This window comes from Salvelinus fontinalis, chromosome 37 (assembly GCF_029448725.1).
Source record: "Salvelinus fontinalis isolate EN_2023a chromosome 37, ASM2944872v1, whole genome shotgun sequence".
In the NCBI taxonomy this organism is placed as follows: domain Eukaryota; kingdom Metazoa; phylum Chordata; class Actinopteri; order Salmoniformes; family Salmonidae; genus Salvelinus; species Salvelinus fontinalis.
The window spans coordinates 10,726,176-10,744,138 of NC_074701.1; the positions used below are offsets into that span (position 1 = coordinate 10,726,176).

Genomic DNA, 17,963 nt, shown 5'->3' on the forward strand with positions numbered 1-17,963 from the left:
ATGATACTGAGCTGGTAACTTGATTCATGTTAGGAAAGTCTCTCAGAGGAATTGGTTGTCGTTATGACTTGTCAGCTCTTCATTTTCTCTGGTAGCGCAAAAGGCCTATTTCTCAGTATATTTTCACTTTGTCTCCAAAAACATTTTCACTTCCCCAGTAGATAGTTGATACACCCCCACTAACAACACCTGTTTTTCTCTGACTGAAAACGTGAGGCACGTTGCTTAGCTACTTTCAACTTTGGCTGCCCAGGAAACGACAACAAAACAACTTGAAGCGTAGCTACGATCGACCGCAGCACACCTAGCATGTCCACATACCATTGAAAACAATGGAAATAAAAGTGCTGGCATGTTTAGTGTGATCCCCGCCTTAGTCCTCTTTTGTTTGGACATAAACTCTAGGGATCCTCACATTTTAGTTTCTTTGTTTATCATTCTACGAAGAGTTACAGTATACAGTGAATATGGTCCGGCACTTGATCTTCACATCGTAGACACCGCACAGCGAGGGCAGCTTGGTTTGGGCACAGGGAGGGGAAAGGGGACTAAGTGTAGTGTTTTAAACAAGTAGATGGCTTTGCTGCTGTGTCTGCCTGGCGGAACCACGTCCATTGTTGAAGCGATAACATGGTACCTCATTAAAAAAAATAAGCTTACAGCTCCTCTCGTCCCTCCATAACGGGATCGGCACAGACTGCGATGCACCCGGTCCTCTAAAGAACAAACTCCACCAAAATAGTTGGGTTGCATCTTTCTGTTCTTGTTCATTAGTCTGACCTTTTTATTCCGGAAATATGCACTCTGCCGTTTCCAGGCAGCTTCCACATTTTTTTTGTCTTAATTACTGTTCACGGCGTGGTTTCATTTGAATGTGATGCTCTTGTCTGACAGCTGGTCAAGGTCTCTGTCTAGGCTGGCTTGAGAGGAGGAAATGTGCTTTAAGATTTAAAGAGTTAATGGGGGTTGAAAGCTTTTTTTATTTTTTAGAACTGATACTAAAACAACACATTAGATTCCCTGCCACAGGATTCCTGGTTGTTCGAGCCATCTATGAGTTTCTATTGAACACTTGATCAGATCAAACACCTGAAGTGAAATGCAATGGCAGCGACTGTGCTAACAAACCTGTGGGAGTGACGTCTTATCACAGCCTCTCAATTAGTCCTGATTGCCACCAGGTTATGCGAGCTAAACACGTGCGGCCGTGACGTAGTTTGTGTCGTTTTTCTAACACCTTTAATTTGGCAGTTAGTCTGTCTGCCGTAAATACGAGGGATTCCCTGGCCTAGCCCACCTTCTGTCTTTCTTTAGATCATCTTAAGCACTAATTTACCTTTTGCTTAGTTTTTTTCTATTCCTACCACCTGTACTGTATACTACTCATTGAAAACAACTGTCTCGGGAATTGTCTCGTATCTCAAGACGCGTTTGAAGAAACACACTTTTTTTGTAAATGGCGCCATCAATGTTGAAGTCGTCACAATGTCTGTGGTTTGCACCCGCAGGAGACAATGCAGACGAGCGTGGCTTCCTATAGCAACTTATCTTTCGACGAGGTGGTGCAGGAGCTCATCAAGCAGAAGGGGGTGGTGAAAAAGAAGGACGCGCATATCCGTGAACTGGAAGACTACATTGATAACCTGCTGGTGCGCGTTATGGAGGAGACGCCGAGCATCCTACGGACACCCTACGAGCCCAAGAGGAAAGCGGGGAAAATCTCCAAAAAGAACTAGTGTCAAGGTAGAGTTAGGGTCCCAACGATATGCTCTTGTTTCAGTGAGGGCCCATCTTAGCCATTGAGAAATGTATTGTGGGTATAGAGCAAAAATGAAGAGAAGGGGATTGACCCATGCCAAATCACAATTTTTATTTAAAAACATTTTTTTTATAGGTTTTGCATGCTTTGATTTGAGTTTACACCAGGTTCCCCAACAATTTTATTGGGAAGTGAAGTACACCCGACTACCTAAATATCTGACATTTTGACTTGCATTTTAACAAACCCCATGGCTTTCCCATAGTTATAGAAATACTAACCTGTGAATCAATTGCTGTATAGTGATCCATTCATCCTTTTTAGTATTATACCTCCCTCTTGCTCCGTTCTTTGCATGACATTCCTTTGTTTTTCCTATTCAGCCGAATTGAAAGAATGTGAAATGACACCTTGGCAGAGACCAGTGGGATAAGAAACAAACTAGTGGGGTTATGCCATGCGTGACAGTTTCTCCAAGGTGTACAAGTTTTCCCAATAGTGTACACAATAGACCTGTGCACTTTCACACACATATAACATGGGGGAAAACACAGACAGCTTCTGAGGCGATTGTGTGCACATGGAACCACCATCAAGCTAGATTTGCATTTTAACACTAAGGCCATACAAATGTAATTAAATGTTTAACAGGTGGCCCTCTTCACTTCACTTAAAAAAACAAACATACAAATAAATAAATAAGATTAAGTCCTACTGAAAAAATTGCATGTTTCGAGCACTCGCAAGCCAAAAGTGGTCCCCGAAAATGGCCTACTGTGTGTCTCTCGCTCTGCTGTGGGTGCTTCATGTGCATCTTGCTAGCTGTCATTCATATGGCGAGGTGCTAAAGTACATTTGTTGAACTCGTGCTGCTAGGGGGCTAGCCCACGTGGGGGGAAATGGTGTAGCACAGTATAGAGAAAAACTAGGGATTTCATGGCTAATTGAGGTAAGACAGTAATTCTGCTTATAGGTTATGCATGTATCAACTACTCATTGACACATCCATCCCAAAGTGGGAGGTTTATTAAAAATACCGGAGCACGTCTTTAATAAAAGGGGCTACTTATTTTTCGTTTGTTTCTGCTTGCTCGCCTCACTTAAAAATAAATCTGTTAAATGTTTAATATGTATGGCCTTAGTATTAAAATGTATCAAACACTGAGTGTTAACTTATCACACTTGTGTTAAAAAAAAGAAAGAAGAAAAGGACATAGTTTATTGAATAGGGTTTGATGTGCTAATTTGAATAGAGCTCTAATGACTGTTTACACTTCAGACCAAGACGCAGGATTATCACACAAACTCTCCACTCAGCCAATCGTCCCTTTACACGCCTCTTACTGTAGGCAAGGATTGTGTTGATGTACTGGAGGTGTGAATACAATGTTATCGCCTGTCTGTGACATTGATCTGAGCCTTTTAGCATTAGGATGGTTTGGACCTATCTCTTGACATTTGCCATCTTTGTACAAAATTATATTATTTAAAGTTACTCTTATGAGGGTAGGTACTAAGCACTACTGAAATCTTACTCAAGGCATTGCATATCCAAACACAGATCTGAAAACAATGTGACCTTCCAGTGAAAACAAAAAAAATAGGTAAACACTGTGTTCTCTCTGGTCAATTTGATGATATAGAATGTCTCGGCATCGTGCCTGTGCAGAATGTGATTGAGTGTAGGCAACTAAAGACACCGCTATTGAAGCCTCCTCAGTATTTACACCAAAGTGAATTCATTCAAAGAGCTGCCATTGTCCATCATATCAACTCTGAAGTCATTGCTTTTGGGTTTGTTGTTTCAGTTTTTTTTTTATCATAAGCTAGGTTTCCATCCAATTAGCGCCAGATTTTCATTTGAATATTCAAAAATGTGCATAAAAACAATGCGCGTGTTTTCCCACCAGAGATGTTTCCATCAAATTGACTTGTTGCGGATAAATGGCTCTGCGTGACGACGTAATGCACATAACACATTTGGCGGTTAAATTCCCATGTACCGAATAAAAGTTAAATGGGTTTCCATCGCATTTTCAACTCCACTGATAGTTTTCTCACAAAAAAAATGGTGTGTTTTTACACCGAGTGTGCCCACTCTGGTTTTGGAACATGCACTCTAGCCAACCGATCCAGTGTGGGTACAGCCTACATCAGGGATGGGCAACTTTGATTGAGATCAAAACATTTGTGGCTCCCCTCTTGACAGCGGAGATAAATGTGTGCGATTCTACACATTTTGCCGTGGGGTGTAGAGAAAATGTTGCAGTTTAAAAGCAAGTTTGCTGCAATTCTACACATTTTGCCATGGGGCGGAGAGAAATGTTTGCAGTTTTTAATATGATATGAGTGAGACTAATTAAATCAATGGGGACCCCCGGCCAGTAATTTGACCATGATAAATTTGCCAAGTTAGCTGGCCGCTAAATTATCTAATCAACTTTTTTGTTGTTGCTGACATTGACTATCAGTGACTGACATAACAAGAGAGAAACTGATGCACAACCAAGTTGCACAACCAATTTGCACCTTGTATTCTACTAGTCTAACTCGCAACAGTAAATTGAGACCCCGACTGAGTTCCTAAAACGTTTTATCGAAAGTTGCCCGTCCCTGGCCTACAGGAGATTATGGACGAAATCATGTCACCAGAATAAGACCCTCGCTATTTATTAAAAAGGAGCATCAAACTCATCACCTTGCACTTTCACCACCCTGTGAAGTTCCTCATAACTTATTTCATCTGTAGACTAGTAAACTGCATGGTTTCCCGACGAGTCATAGTGGGAGGACCACACATGCCATCGCGTGACTCCCAAGTTTACCTCGGTATGATGGTTATTATATCAGTATTTGCGCATAAGAGTTTCCTCCGACATTTCTCGCATAATTAGTTTAACCGACAAAAAGATCTCACCTTGTCTTACGTGTTTTGTTTTGTCGACATTTGAAAAGTTTACCGACAAATGTTCTATTTCCATCAAGCCTGTCGTGACGACATTTTATTTTATCCAACATGTAATTAACTCGCATTAAAAGATTGGATGGAAACCTGGTTACTGACCCGTGATGACTGTATTTGTCTTTAGGACCAGGCGTATTGTATGACCTTTATTTACAGTCAATGTAGCCCCATACATTGTACAAAAATAAGTATAAACCATTGGTCAAGTAGTTCTAGCTTTACTTTACTGGTACTGGTAAGTGCAATAATCATAATTTATCGACATGTTTCATTTTCAATTGGTGTCCATCTACAAATTCTCTACATTTAAAAAAAAAAAAAAAAAAAAAAAAAAACATTATATTGTGTACTAAAGTCGAACATGTCTGAATGACATCCGTTCTACACTTGTCATTGTTTGTCTACAGAGAAAAAAATGATTCCATTAGGTACAAGTGGTTCAGTTTGTAGATTTACTGATTCCTGTTTGAGTTATTTGAAGGTGCGTAGCTACATAGTAATGCATTTGCTGGTTGACTTTGTTTATTAGGTCAAATGTTAGTCGTAGCACTTTGATCCATCAATGAGCAGTGTAATTACTTTCCAGAAAGGTTATTGGTAATATTTTACTAGTAATACACTGTACGAACTTAACACATCTACAAATCAAACTGTCAGTACAGATTTGAACAAGGGCCTATGTTAACCCGTTGTAAAAAAAAAAAATATATATATATATATATATAAACATTTGACATTTTGTATGTTTTGCTAAATAATTTGTCATACAGTCTTCATACTGTCCAAAGCATGGCCAAATATATAGTTTTATGAGATATGTTACTATAAATAGTTCTATGACAGCATAACAAACAGTATCAGCTTGTCAAAAAAACAGACCGCTCTCATTTTAAGTTTGTCTCCATGGCATTTTGCTTCAATAACAACACTGTTATGGCAAAAATATTTGTTTTACACAGCTTACACAAATTCTGCTATGACCTTTATGATTAAGTATCAGTGTACAGTACCAGGCAAAAGTTTGGACACCTACTCAGGGTTTTTCTTTATTTTATCTTTGTAATAGTGAAGACATAACTATGAAGTAACACATATGGAATCATGTAGTAACCAAAAAAGTGTTAATCAAAATATATGTTATTTTAGATTCTTCAAAGTAGTCACCCTTTGACTTGATGACAGCTTTGCACACTCTTGGCATTCTCTCAACCAGCTTCAAACTGCACCTGAAATGCATTTAAATTAACAGGTGTGCCTTGTTAAAAGTTAATTTGTGGAATTTCTTTCCTTAATGTTTTTGAGCCAATTTAGTTGTGTTGTGACAAGGTAGGGGTGGGTATACAGAAGATAGCCCTATTTGGTAAAAGACCAAGTCCATATTATGGTAAGAACAGCTCAAATAAGCGAAGAGAAACAACAGTCCATCATTACTTTAAGACATGAAGGTCAGTCAATCCGGAACATTTCAAGAACTTTGAAAGATCTTCAAGTGCAGTCGCAAAAACCATTAAGCACTATAATGAAACTGGCTCCCATGAGGACCGCCACAGGAAAGGAAGACCCAGAGTTACCTCTGCTGCAGAGGATTAGTTCATTAGAGTTAACTGCACCTCAGATTGCAGCCTAAATAAATGCCACAGAGTTCAAGTAACAGACACATCTCAACATCAACTGTTCAGAGGAGACTGCGTGAATCAGGCCTTCATGGTCAAATTGTTGCAAAGAAACCACTACTAAAGGACACCAATAAGAAGAAGAGCTTGCTTGTGCCAAGAAACACGAGCAATGGACATTAGACCGGTGGAAATCTTCCCTTTGGTCTGATGAGTCCAAATTTGAGATTTTTGGTTCCAACCGCCTTGTCTTTGTGAGACGCGGAGTGGGTGAACGGATGATCTCTGCATGTGTGGTTCCTACGTGAAGCATGGAGGAGGAGGTGTTATGGTGTGGGGGTGCTTTGCTGGTGACACTGTCAGTGATTTATTTAGAATTCAAGTCACACTTAACCAGCATGGCTACCACAGCATTCTGCAGCGATACGCCATCCCATCTGGTTTGCACTTTTTTGTTTTTCAGCAGGACAGTGACCCAACACACCTCCAGGCTGTGTAAGGCTCTTTCACCAAGAAGGAGAGTGATGGAGTGCTGCATCAGATGACCTGGCCTCCACAATCACATGACCTCAACCCAATTGAGATGGTTTGGGATGAGTCGAACCGCAGAGTGAAGGAAAAGCAGCAACAAGTGCTCAGCATATGTGGGAACTCCTGCAAGACTGTTGGAAAAGCATTCCTCATGAAGCTGGTTGAGAGAATGCCAAGAGTGTGCAAAGCGGTCATCAAGGCAAAGGGTGGCTACTTTGAAGAATCTTAAGTATTTTCTTATTTGTTTAACACTTTTTTTTGGTTACTACATGATTCCAAATGTGTTATTTCATAGTTTTGATGTCTTCTCTATTGTTCTACAATGTAGAAAATAGTAAAAAATAAAGGAAAAACCCTGGAATGAGTAGGTGTCCAAACTTTTGACTGGTACTGTATGTGTTAAGCATGAAGTCTCCCGCTATGTATGGTGTCATATGTCTGAGTCTACCATTAATGAGTGCGACTGAACTTTCTTAAAACAGTTGTAATGCTTTGTGAAAAGGTTACTTCACGTAGTTATTACTTACTTATCACTGTAAGTAGGTAAAACGTATTACTGTGTCACCAAAACTTTTCCCCTCTGAGTTTACTTGCTTTCATGGAGCTAATGTCAGTGATGACAAACATGTCTCAACTAATTGGCGGAAAGGTTACATTCGTCACTTTTTTTTGTTATCTTTCTTTTTTGTACAATTTTGGGCCATCTATAGTGTTATATGGTATTTTAGATTAACAGGACTGTTACTCAAAGTTGTGCACTTACTAAGTGTATGGTGACCCCTGTTGTGAACTATGGATACCTCAGAAGTCTAAACCAGTGACAACGCTGAGATGAAGTCACACATATTTTAAACCAACTTTGTTTCTTTTTCCTGTCTTTTGTTTACTTAAAAAAAAAAACGATGGTCCATTTTTACATTCTAATTTCTATATTGTATACTTGTATGGGTAAAGTAGGGTCAAATATGGTGAAGTAACTGAATGGCCACATATCAAGTCAGGATACAGTCCGATTTCCTAACTGTTTGGATGATAGAACTTTGGAATGTAGATTGTATCTCATTGCTGTTTTTTTTGTAACAAACACCGTTTACTGCAAATCCTCCCAATCCAATCACAATTAACTAGAACATAGAGAAGTCAATGGTATTCCATAAAATGCCAAAGGTGCTTTTAATAAAGCTTGTCCTAGCGAACATCAATGAGACACACTTTTTAGTTTTTTTGTGCCTATTGTGTACAAATTGGTAACCTCTATTACATTTTATTTTTTTTGTTCGAAAAAATGTATTTATTCTTGTTAATCTTTACCTAAATCGTCGTACATTGAATGTCATGTAGGCTCCAAAGTGTGCTTTCATTCATTATACTGTTATAATTAGGTTATTATTTCTGCTTTTCATGTTTTTAAAATATGAGCTTTATCCAGACAAAATACTCAGCTTCTGTTTTCACTATAATTCCCCCCAAAATGTATAGAGAGCTTTTACATTTATGTCCATGTCCTCCGTGGAGCTTTAGCATTGACTAAATCCTCTGAAGTTGTAATGTGGCGCAGAATTTCTGAGGTGAGAAGAGAAAGCATAATTGAGAGCACTTGTATATCAATACAATGCCTTCATTGTTTTGATATACAGCTAATATTCTAACACTTTCTCCATGAGTTACTTCCATAGCACAACATTGGTGTACTTTTTACTTAGTGAATCATTATCGCACTGCAGTTAGCTTTCATATCAAATTGCATGTCAATCATCTTTGCTTTGTGCAATTTGGACACTTTCTGTTTAGAGAGCCATCACCACAGTGGCTCATATTATAGCACATTTTGAGAAAGAAAATAACAGTATTTGATCAAAGTCCAGATTGATTGTACAATAATAGAGGCAGGAATATCTCCAAACGCCTATTCTCTATATGGTGGCAGTGTCACTATACTTTTCCGTATACGTTTTCTGCAAGTTTTCACAAGACTAGCAGTTTTTTTTTTTATATATATATAATTTATTCTAAAGTTTAGATGTCGGGATGAGTGGGGATATGGGGTTGATTAGAAAACTGTTTGATTGTGATACTGAGAAAATATGAATATGGTGTACATGTTGGTATACAAGGTATTATTTTGGGAACAACAATGCAGATTATGTAAAAAGCAAAGGATGGCACTGCTTGATATGACTTCTTCAAATGCATTCAGTGTATGTATTTATTGTCCATCTCTCTCACACACACTGTCCCCCCCCCAAAAGCTTATTATTTTGGCATGTGGCATGGATTTACTTACGTTTCCATTCCAAGACCTTAATGTATTAGGAATTGTCAGTGTTCCATTGGATAACAAAATTGGAAGGCACAAACCAGATTGTATTGCTCTTTTCAAATAAATACACTGTACTTATTAAATAAAATACCTGTTTTGGTTTTAATGGAATTATTCATGCTTTATTTTCATGATTTATATATTAGACAATGTGTTTTTTTCTGAACAAATCATATGGATGAGTGCATACATTTGAATCCCCATAGTCCATTGAATAAAGTCATTTCCCTGCATTCCTTTTCTGTATTAATAGTCCTATACACATTTCAGTATACAATGCAGTACTCCGATTTCATGATTAGAACTGTATTTGTGTTGAGTGTCATGTCCAGCTTTGTTTGCTTACCGTTAGTGGCTCCTTTTTGTTCAGGAGAAATTCCCATGCCTTCCCAGAAAACAAACCTGAGTGGCGTCGGTAGACAATTGTGAGTGGCAAGGCTGCTCGTTAAACCTCCCCCCTAATTTGCCTATGTGTATAAGAAGTGTATGTGAAATGTTTCAGGACAATCAACACTTGTGTTGTTTACGGCCTGGTGCTTTTGTGACCGGGTTTTCACTCTACCTCTCCAAATAGCAGGTTAAAACATGACCCCTCTTCTGTCACCCCGGCCAGCACCCAAAGGCAGTAGGCTACATCCCAGCTCAAACAGCTGTCAGGTTAAACCAAAGACTACACTTTTAATGTTCAATAGTTCTATTGAGAGCAAACAGTTCTAAGTACAAGAGGCAGATAAAGGAACCTATTCATTCAAACTGATTACCAGGTTTTTAGGGTAAATCATTTTATAGAAATATTGCGCTGTGTGATTGTATGTTTTAATTGTGGTATTCAACAAAACAATGTTTATTTTTGTAAAACAAATAAAATTATTAGCATGCCGATTCATGGAATGAGGGTTTGACATGTTCACCTATTGGTGTTTTAACAATAAGAACAGTCCTAATTTGGTATAGTATATTTCATATCACGTAATCATCGGTGAATGAAAATGTCACTACAAATGATTTAAGTGTGTAATTGGGACGGTATGTTATAGGTGTAATTAGATCTCTTGAGGAGCTAATTGAAACACTCACTGCCACCAATGCATGTTCATCAACTGATAGAGTTTCACATAGCCCAGGCTTTGGGCCCGTGTCACCTGCCTGGACACCTTCAAAGATGAAAGCACATTAGGTCATTCTATTAGTGTAGATTACGTTGCTGTAATTTGAGCAAAAAACAACAAAACATGATTACGTGAAGGGATAAGCGAATGGCAGGGGTAACAGCAGCTTGGGTAGGGAGTATGCCCACTCGACAGCACGCGTCTACAGGTGAAGTGCACACGTGTGCCAGAGGGGGGCCACACACCGGTCGGCCTGCGCTCCCGTTTAAAAATGGATGGGCGTCGCGTCCGGGGATCGATGTCACACCGCACGCGTTCGTTGAATGGGGGATGCCCGGGGTAATCACGAAGACATTTGCATGAGGTGAAATTTACCAGATGGATAAGGTGCTTTTGAGGGAAAATGTAGACCTATATTTGGGCAGCTGCCCCCAGACAAGGTAGATGAACGGGGGCCAGATGTCAAGGTCAATCCCCGCCCCTTATGAAGCCTCCATAGCGCCATACAAAAGATTGTTAGCTAATCTGAATAGGCATTCAAGAGAAATCAGGTGTCAAATGTGCTGCTCACTTAAGGGAAGACCCCAGCCGTGTGCGTTGTGTGTCTATTGTCCGCCTCTGATCGCTGCCACACGTCTAGGATCAGGTGAACAAAGCCAGATGACACCCTGAAGAGAGAAAGAAAAAGCCACAGCCATGTCTCTCTAACAGGGTCATTCTGACGTAATGGGTATTTAACGTGTTTACGGCTTCAAGTGTATACATTGACTGGTATCCTGACACAACCATAAGAGAATGCACCGTTTTCAACGAGGAAGTGACGTGTTTCAGTTCAATGCTTCTTGCAGTTGACCCTTTTTTTTTTAACACACTATGAACAGCTATCACACAATATCTTGGTAATCTGCAACTCATCGAGAAATAATGCATAAAAGTTAAAGAGCCATTAGGAACAATGGAGCAACAATGGCACCTGGCAAGGACTGAGCCTGTCTAGCCTCTGTGGCCAGTGTCAGGTTTCAGCTGTGCCTTTTTGATTTGCTATCCATCCTGTCAAGAAGCCATGGAAACGCAGCTCCACCACACCTTGACAGCAGTAGCATCCCAGATCCATGCTGTGTCATCGTGTGACTGGTGTGGCTGAACAGGTTGAGCTCGTGCGACTAGGCCTACTCTCTGCCCTTCTGAAGGTGCCAGGGGGGGAAAAAAACACATCCTTCAGCAAGCTGGTGAGCGACTCCTCTCATTATTAACACTGTCTGACCAGCACGTGCCTGATGAGACTTATCACCCAAAAGCTATGAAACATGAGATGTCTCAATGAGGAGACTACAGGCTGTAGTGTTTAGTCATTTATATGCTGTAATTGGCACCACAGAATCCTTTGGGAGGGATTATATTAGTGTGAAAACACAGTAGGAAAGCCAATTTGAGAGCAAACTAGAAGGTAATAATGATCTCGTTGTCAGCCAGGATGGCTGTCATTAGGGACGCTCATGATCTCTCAGACAGCAGGTCAACACTGAAGATGAGATAACCAATGTTCGTCATCTGATATAAGTGACACGTCATCACTTCTTCTAACCTCTGCTAATTTATGCTGTTTATAGTTTATAAAGGTTTTAAGGATTTGAAGTTAGGATAGCGTGACAATTGGTTCAGTGTGTCTAGCTTGAATGGTTCAAGAGTTACTGTTGGTTGGTTATTTTATACTAATCTATGCAAATCTATATAGTTGATCAAAAAAATTAAGAATCTGAATTTAGGATCGCCTGAATGTTTTAAAGTTGGTCTTGTAGCTTAATTGGCCAAGGAGCAGGACCATTTGAATAGCTACATCTGTATTCCTATGGTTCTCATTCAACCCAATGTTAATTTATGAAAAAAATGTATGGTTATAGTTTAAAGTGTGAATAGTAATCAAAAATCTGTGTAAAAGCAATCTACAATGTGTCAGTATGAACATTTTAAAATGGTTATAGTTCAACAGGTATAAATGTTGTAGAAATTCTGAACATTGGTTTAAAAGAGGAGATTTGTCCCTGAATTGTAGATTTTTTTTTTACCGTTCAAGTCTGTGGCTGCTTTTTTTGCCATTGAAATGCATTGGAGATATGGTTGTAGTTCAAAAACTATAAACGCTATCGAAAATATTTTCTCTAGCAACTCGCTGACGGTCAGTTGATAGCTTAAGTGATTTACGCGCTAGAGCGAGCGGAATAATAATAAATACGTGTCACGGCCGTCGAATGAAGTGGACCAAACTGCAGCGTGGTTTGGCGTACATTTTCTTTTTATTGGAATGATGTCGCCAACAAAACAAGAAATAACAAAACGACCGTGAAGCTTACAGGGCTATAGTGCCACTAACAAAGTTAACTATCCACTTCGAAAGGAGGGAAAAAGGGCTACCTAAGTATGGTTGCCAATCAGAGACAACGATAGACAGCTGTCCCTGATTGAGAACCATACCCGGTCAAAACATAGAAAACAAGAACATAGAATGCCCACCCCAAATCACACCCTGACCAAACCAAATAGAGACATAAAAAGGCTCTCTAAGGTCAGGGCGTGACAATACGTAAGAAATCTAGTTGTCCTTTGTCTTCAGCAAACACACCTAAAAGGAAAAAAGTGTTTTACTGTTACTGTCCCCACTACAACAACAAAAATCTTAAATACATGTGATTTTGTCCTTGAAACATTTAATTGAAAAACTGTAGAATTCCATTCATTCCTATGGAGGACTGATCTTTCCAGGGAGTGACAATATGGTGACCAGTGGCTTCAAAGACTCTCATTGGCCAATACATAGATAGCATCAGAAATCTAGGGTTTATATAAACTCAGCAAAAAAAGAAACGTCCCTTTTTCAGGAGCCTGTCTTTCAAAGATAATTAGTAAAAATCAAAATAACTTCACAGATCTTCATTGTAAAGGGTTTAAACACTGTTTCCCATGCTTGTTCAATGAACCATAAACAATTAATGAACATACACCTGTGGAACAGTCGATAAGACACTAACACTGATGGAGGGTGTTAGTGTCTTAATGACCGTTCCACAGGTGCATGTTCATTAATCGTTTATGGTTCATTGAACAAGCATGGGAAACAGTGTTTAAACCCTTTACAATGAAGATCTGTGAAGTTATTTGGATTTTTACTAATTATCTTTGAAAGACAGAGTCCTGAAAAAGGGACGTTTCTTTTTTGGCAATTAAGGTCAAAGTTATGAAAACTTAGGAGACTAAAGATGCCTTTCCACTGACTCTGAAAAACACTAAAAGAAAGATGCCCAGGGTCCCTGCTCATCTGTATGAATGTGCCTTAGGCATGCTGCAAGGAGGCATGAGGACTGCAGATGTGGCCAGGGCAATGAATTGCAATATCCGTACTGTGAGACGCCAAAGACAGCGCTACAGGGAGACAGGACGAACTGCTGATCATCCTCACAGTGGCAGACCACGTGTAACAACACCTGCACAGGATCAGTACATCCGAACATCTCACCTGCGGGACAGGTACAGGATGGCACCAACAACTGCCCGAGTTACACCAGGAACCCACAATCCCTCCATCAGTGCTCAGACTGTCCGCAATAGGCTGAGAGAGGCTGGACTGAGGGCTTGTAGGCCTGTTGTAAGGCAGGTCCTCACCAGACATCACCGGCAACAACGTTGCCTATGGGCACAAACCCACCGTCGCTGGACCAGACAGGACTGTGCTCTTCACTGACGAGTTGCGGTTTTGTCTCACCAGGGGTGATGGTCAGATTCACGTTTATTGTCGAAGGAATGAGTGTTACACCGAGGCCTGTACTCTGGAGCAGGATCGATTTGGAGGTGGAGGGTCCATCATGGTCTGGGGCGGTGTGTCACAGCATCATCAGAATGAGCTTGTTGTCATTGCAGGCAATCTCGATGCTGTGCATTACAGGGAAGAAATCCTCCTCCCTCATGTGGTACCCTTCCTGCAGGCTCATCCTGACATGACCCTCCAGCATGACAATGCCACCAGCCATACTGTTCGTTCTGTGTGTGATTTCTTGCAAAACAGGAATGTCAGTGTTCTGCCATGGCCAGCGAAGAGCCCGGATCTCAATCCCATTGAGCACGTCTGGGACCTGTTGGATCGGAAGGTGAGGGCTAGGACCATTCCCCCCAGAAATATCCGGGAACTTGCAGTTGCCTTGGTGGAAGAGTGGGGTAACATCTGAGAGCAAGAACTGGCAAATTTACACATGTGAAGTTTGCTGAAAAGAAACGCAGTTGACAGTGAGAGGACGTTTCTTTTTTTGCTGAGTTTACATCATTGGTCCCAACATGCTAGTAATGGTTAATATAATCAACAACGGTCTGTAAGTCACACATCAGAACAGGTTGCTCATGGGTAGTTTGCATTTGAACTTTGATCCCTTGCTCATTATAAACACATGCTAAACTGAGAGTAATACAGTCAATCAATCAGTCATCTCCCTGACTTCACAGGGCAGGGAAGCTCTGCTGGAATGCTGTTAAACTGCAGATGTACCAGCCAAATTACTCTAGTGGGGAATTACCACGCCATAAATTCACATGTCACTGGAACGGCTGTATTTTACAGCAAATGCACGCTGTCCTCGTTTCCATAACTGTCGCAAGAACTTGTCTCTCTGCAGGGCTGAAACTTATCACCGTTGGCAAATCTAGACATGTTTACATCAAAACATGGCCTCAAATCATAGGGATCTCTGAGGAAATGTCTTGAGAGTAACGTGGCTCCCCGCCATGTCGTAACAGGTCCGCTGAAACGAAAGATCTGTGAGATGTCAAATCCAAGAGCAACTATTAATCATCTTTTAAGCCAATTCATAATCCTGTGTAAATACGAGGCAAGCTACAACTTGTAAGTCTTTTTTTCTCCCTCAGTTCAAACTGTTTACATACCTAATGAGCACATCAAGTCTGTGGACATGTTTCATCATGTAGATATACAATTTATACGTCGAAACAAAGAAGTCTAAACATTCCAATGATTTTATTTTTAGTAAATGAGTAACATTTAGTAACAGGCAAACCACAGACTAACACAGGCAACACTTGGCACCACTGGCATCAGATGTTGGCAGGTAGCATACCTCATTATTGCTAATTAAAATGTATAAATATGGTGTCTGGCACTTGACTTGTCAGCTACAATGTGTCGTTTTTTTCCATCAAATGTGTAAAGTGCCAAGGTAGACACAGTGAGGGCATGAGGAGCACGAGTAGAGATGCCACTGTGTGTACTCTGTGTACACTTCAGCTCGGCTGGCATGGAAATGACTGACGACATTGGGTGCCAGCAGCTAAGCAAGCAAGGTTTGACGGGAAGACTTTGTATATTTGGGCTACCCTCGACTCAGTGTTCTGCCAATGTCTTTTGAGTGTCTGGCCCGACAGTTAGCCCTCGTAGCTCTGCACAGAGCGACACTGTTCAAATGTGAAAGTGGGAAAGCTGCTGTTGAGGCTGTGCACGTTCGCCTGTCTGCAGGACATGACATCACATGGTGGGGTTCAGCTGACAATACTCATTGTAGTTCCACATCTGAATGTACTGTCGTTGTTTTTTTGGCGTCTTCAACATTCCTCCAAAAAATGGTTTGTGTTCGTTCCCTCTGCCAATATTCCGTATAACTGAACTGAATGATCTTATGTGTTCACCCAGTATCATCGAGTGGTCAAGTCTATGTTCCATTAGTTCGTATTTGCGCAATAGTTGCATGGGAAAAAAATTGAGGTAAAACTGGAGGGGGTCCAAAAAAGTGGTCCTATGGATGTTCAAAAAAAAAAAAGGTTGTCTGGGACAAAAACATGTTTTAATTCGAGAGACCATTTTAAGAAAGGTTCAAATCTGGAAATCCCTAAAAGAGATCTATGACATGGTCCCAGATTGTCCAAAAACCCAATAAAGAGATCTAGGACAGGGGTTTTCAAACTTCTCCTTGGGGACCCCCAACATTCCATGTATTTGAGTTATTCTAGAGCCAGCACACCTGATTCAACTAATTATCAAGCCCTTGAGTAGGTGATCTAGAACATGCCCCCAGATCAGGGACCCTCCCCTCCCCTCCCCTCCCCTGATGATCCAAATAAGTTATCTGGGGATCCAAAGGAGTGACCTGTGGTACTCCACTAACTATGACACTGAGTATTGGATCAAAATAGCAAAATTACAAAGCTCAATGTCTGTCCATTTTAGTTAGGAATAATAAGTAAATAAATACAGTTGTGCTAACCCTCACCTTAAAACAAGCACTGAAAGGTGCATCTTAAACATGTTTGTGTTTGTATGTTAGGATTTGAAAAACATTTAAATGCAATGTTTAACGGCAAAATACTCAACACAACTATTTGGTTGAAATGGATTATAAATCTCGTGAGACTGTGTTGCTTTATCCACTAAATACAGACATTTTTGGGGGGGGAGTTGCATATTTTTTGCATTGTATTGATTTGAAAGTTGTAAATTGTATTGTTCAGGTATTTAGTTCCAGCAGGTGAACAAAGCAAAATCAGGCCCTCATAATGTACTGTACTGTAAATGTCACTTCAGTTGTTACTCCTCATTATGTATTTGATCTTCATTAAGCCATAACAGTCAATCAGATGGGAATACTGTCATTTTCAGGTTTGTATTAGAGGAGTCAAGATACTAAATGTAATTTCACTTTAATCCTTCTCCTAACAGCTGACAACAGGTGATGGGATTTGTCAGCTACACAGATGTTTTTCTCCCCAAACAATGGCACCCTTCCACGATTTGCCCCCATTTTGTAATTTGTCTGTTATTTTGCCAGTGTGTATAATACTGTATTGTGAGTATGTGCAGTTGTGCTAAATTTGGCTTGCATGTAATCACTGCATGTTTTGAATGGGCTAATGAAACTACACCTCGCTGCTTTGCACATTAATTGAGGGTCATTTAGCAAGAACACTTATTCCTCTGCAGTGCCTAATTAAGGAACAGAACAATTAGCCAATTGACCAATTAATTACAATCTCCTCTAATCTACAGAAAAAAATGACTGGCTGGAAAGATCCATTGGTGTTTCTTCTTCACATAAAGAGAATCTTCATGGGCACTCCACAGCAGATGAAATTTAAAGGGTCTTTAATCAAATTAATCTGAGATAAATAATCGTTTACTCCATTTCAAAATAGCTTCCAAAGAGGATTACAATACCGTAAAACACCAAACCAAATAATAACTTTGTATTGAGGGGCCTCTCTCTCTCTCTCTCTCTCTCTCTCTCTCTCTCTCTCTCTCTCTCTCTCTCTCTCTCTCTCTCTCTCTCTCTCTCTCTCTCTCTCTCTCTCTCTCTCCTCTCTCTCTCTCTCTCTCTCTCTCTCTCTCTCTCTCTCTCTCTCTCTCTCTCTCTCTCTCTCTCTCTCTCTCTCTCTCTCTCACACACTCTCTCTCCTCTCTCTCTCACACACTCTCTCGCTCTTTCTGAGATTGTACATCTACACTTTTCCTCACAAACTTTACACCTACACAAAAATCACAAGACAACCATTCTGATAACAGTAGTATTAATAGTATGGTCAACAGTGTCAAGTGCAAGGTCAATTATGCCCTAGCAAAGTCCCATTCACGGCCAAGCAATTCAAGCTTTCACTATCCCTCTCAGCAGCATGCCTGAGA

At 40.3% G+C, this 17,963-nt stretch overlaps 1 protein-coding gene across 2 annotated transcripts in view; it reads left to right on the forward strand.

Moving 5' to 3' along the window:
• LOC129836118 (rab11 family-interacting protein 2-like) overlaps positions 1-17,963 on the forward strand; it is a 60,909-nt gene that overhangs the window by 12,422 nt on the left and 30,524 nt on the right. The window contains exon 6 of one of the 2 annotated variants that reach the window (XM_055901925.1): positions 1,509-9,299. The exons of the other annotated variant lie outside the window; for it this stretch is intronic. Within the exon in view, the coding sequence (XP_055757900.1) occupies positions 1,509-1,736 (228 nt within the window). The 3' untranslated portion in view covers positions 1,737-9,299. Of the gene's footprint in view, positions 1-1,508; positions 9,300-17,963 lie in introns of those variants that run through there. 2 annotated transcript variants of the gene reach the window in all.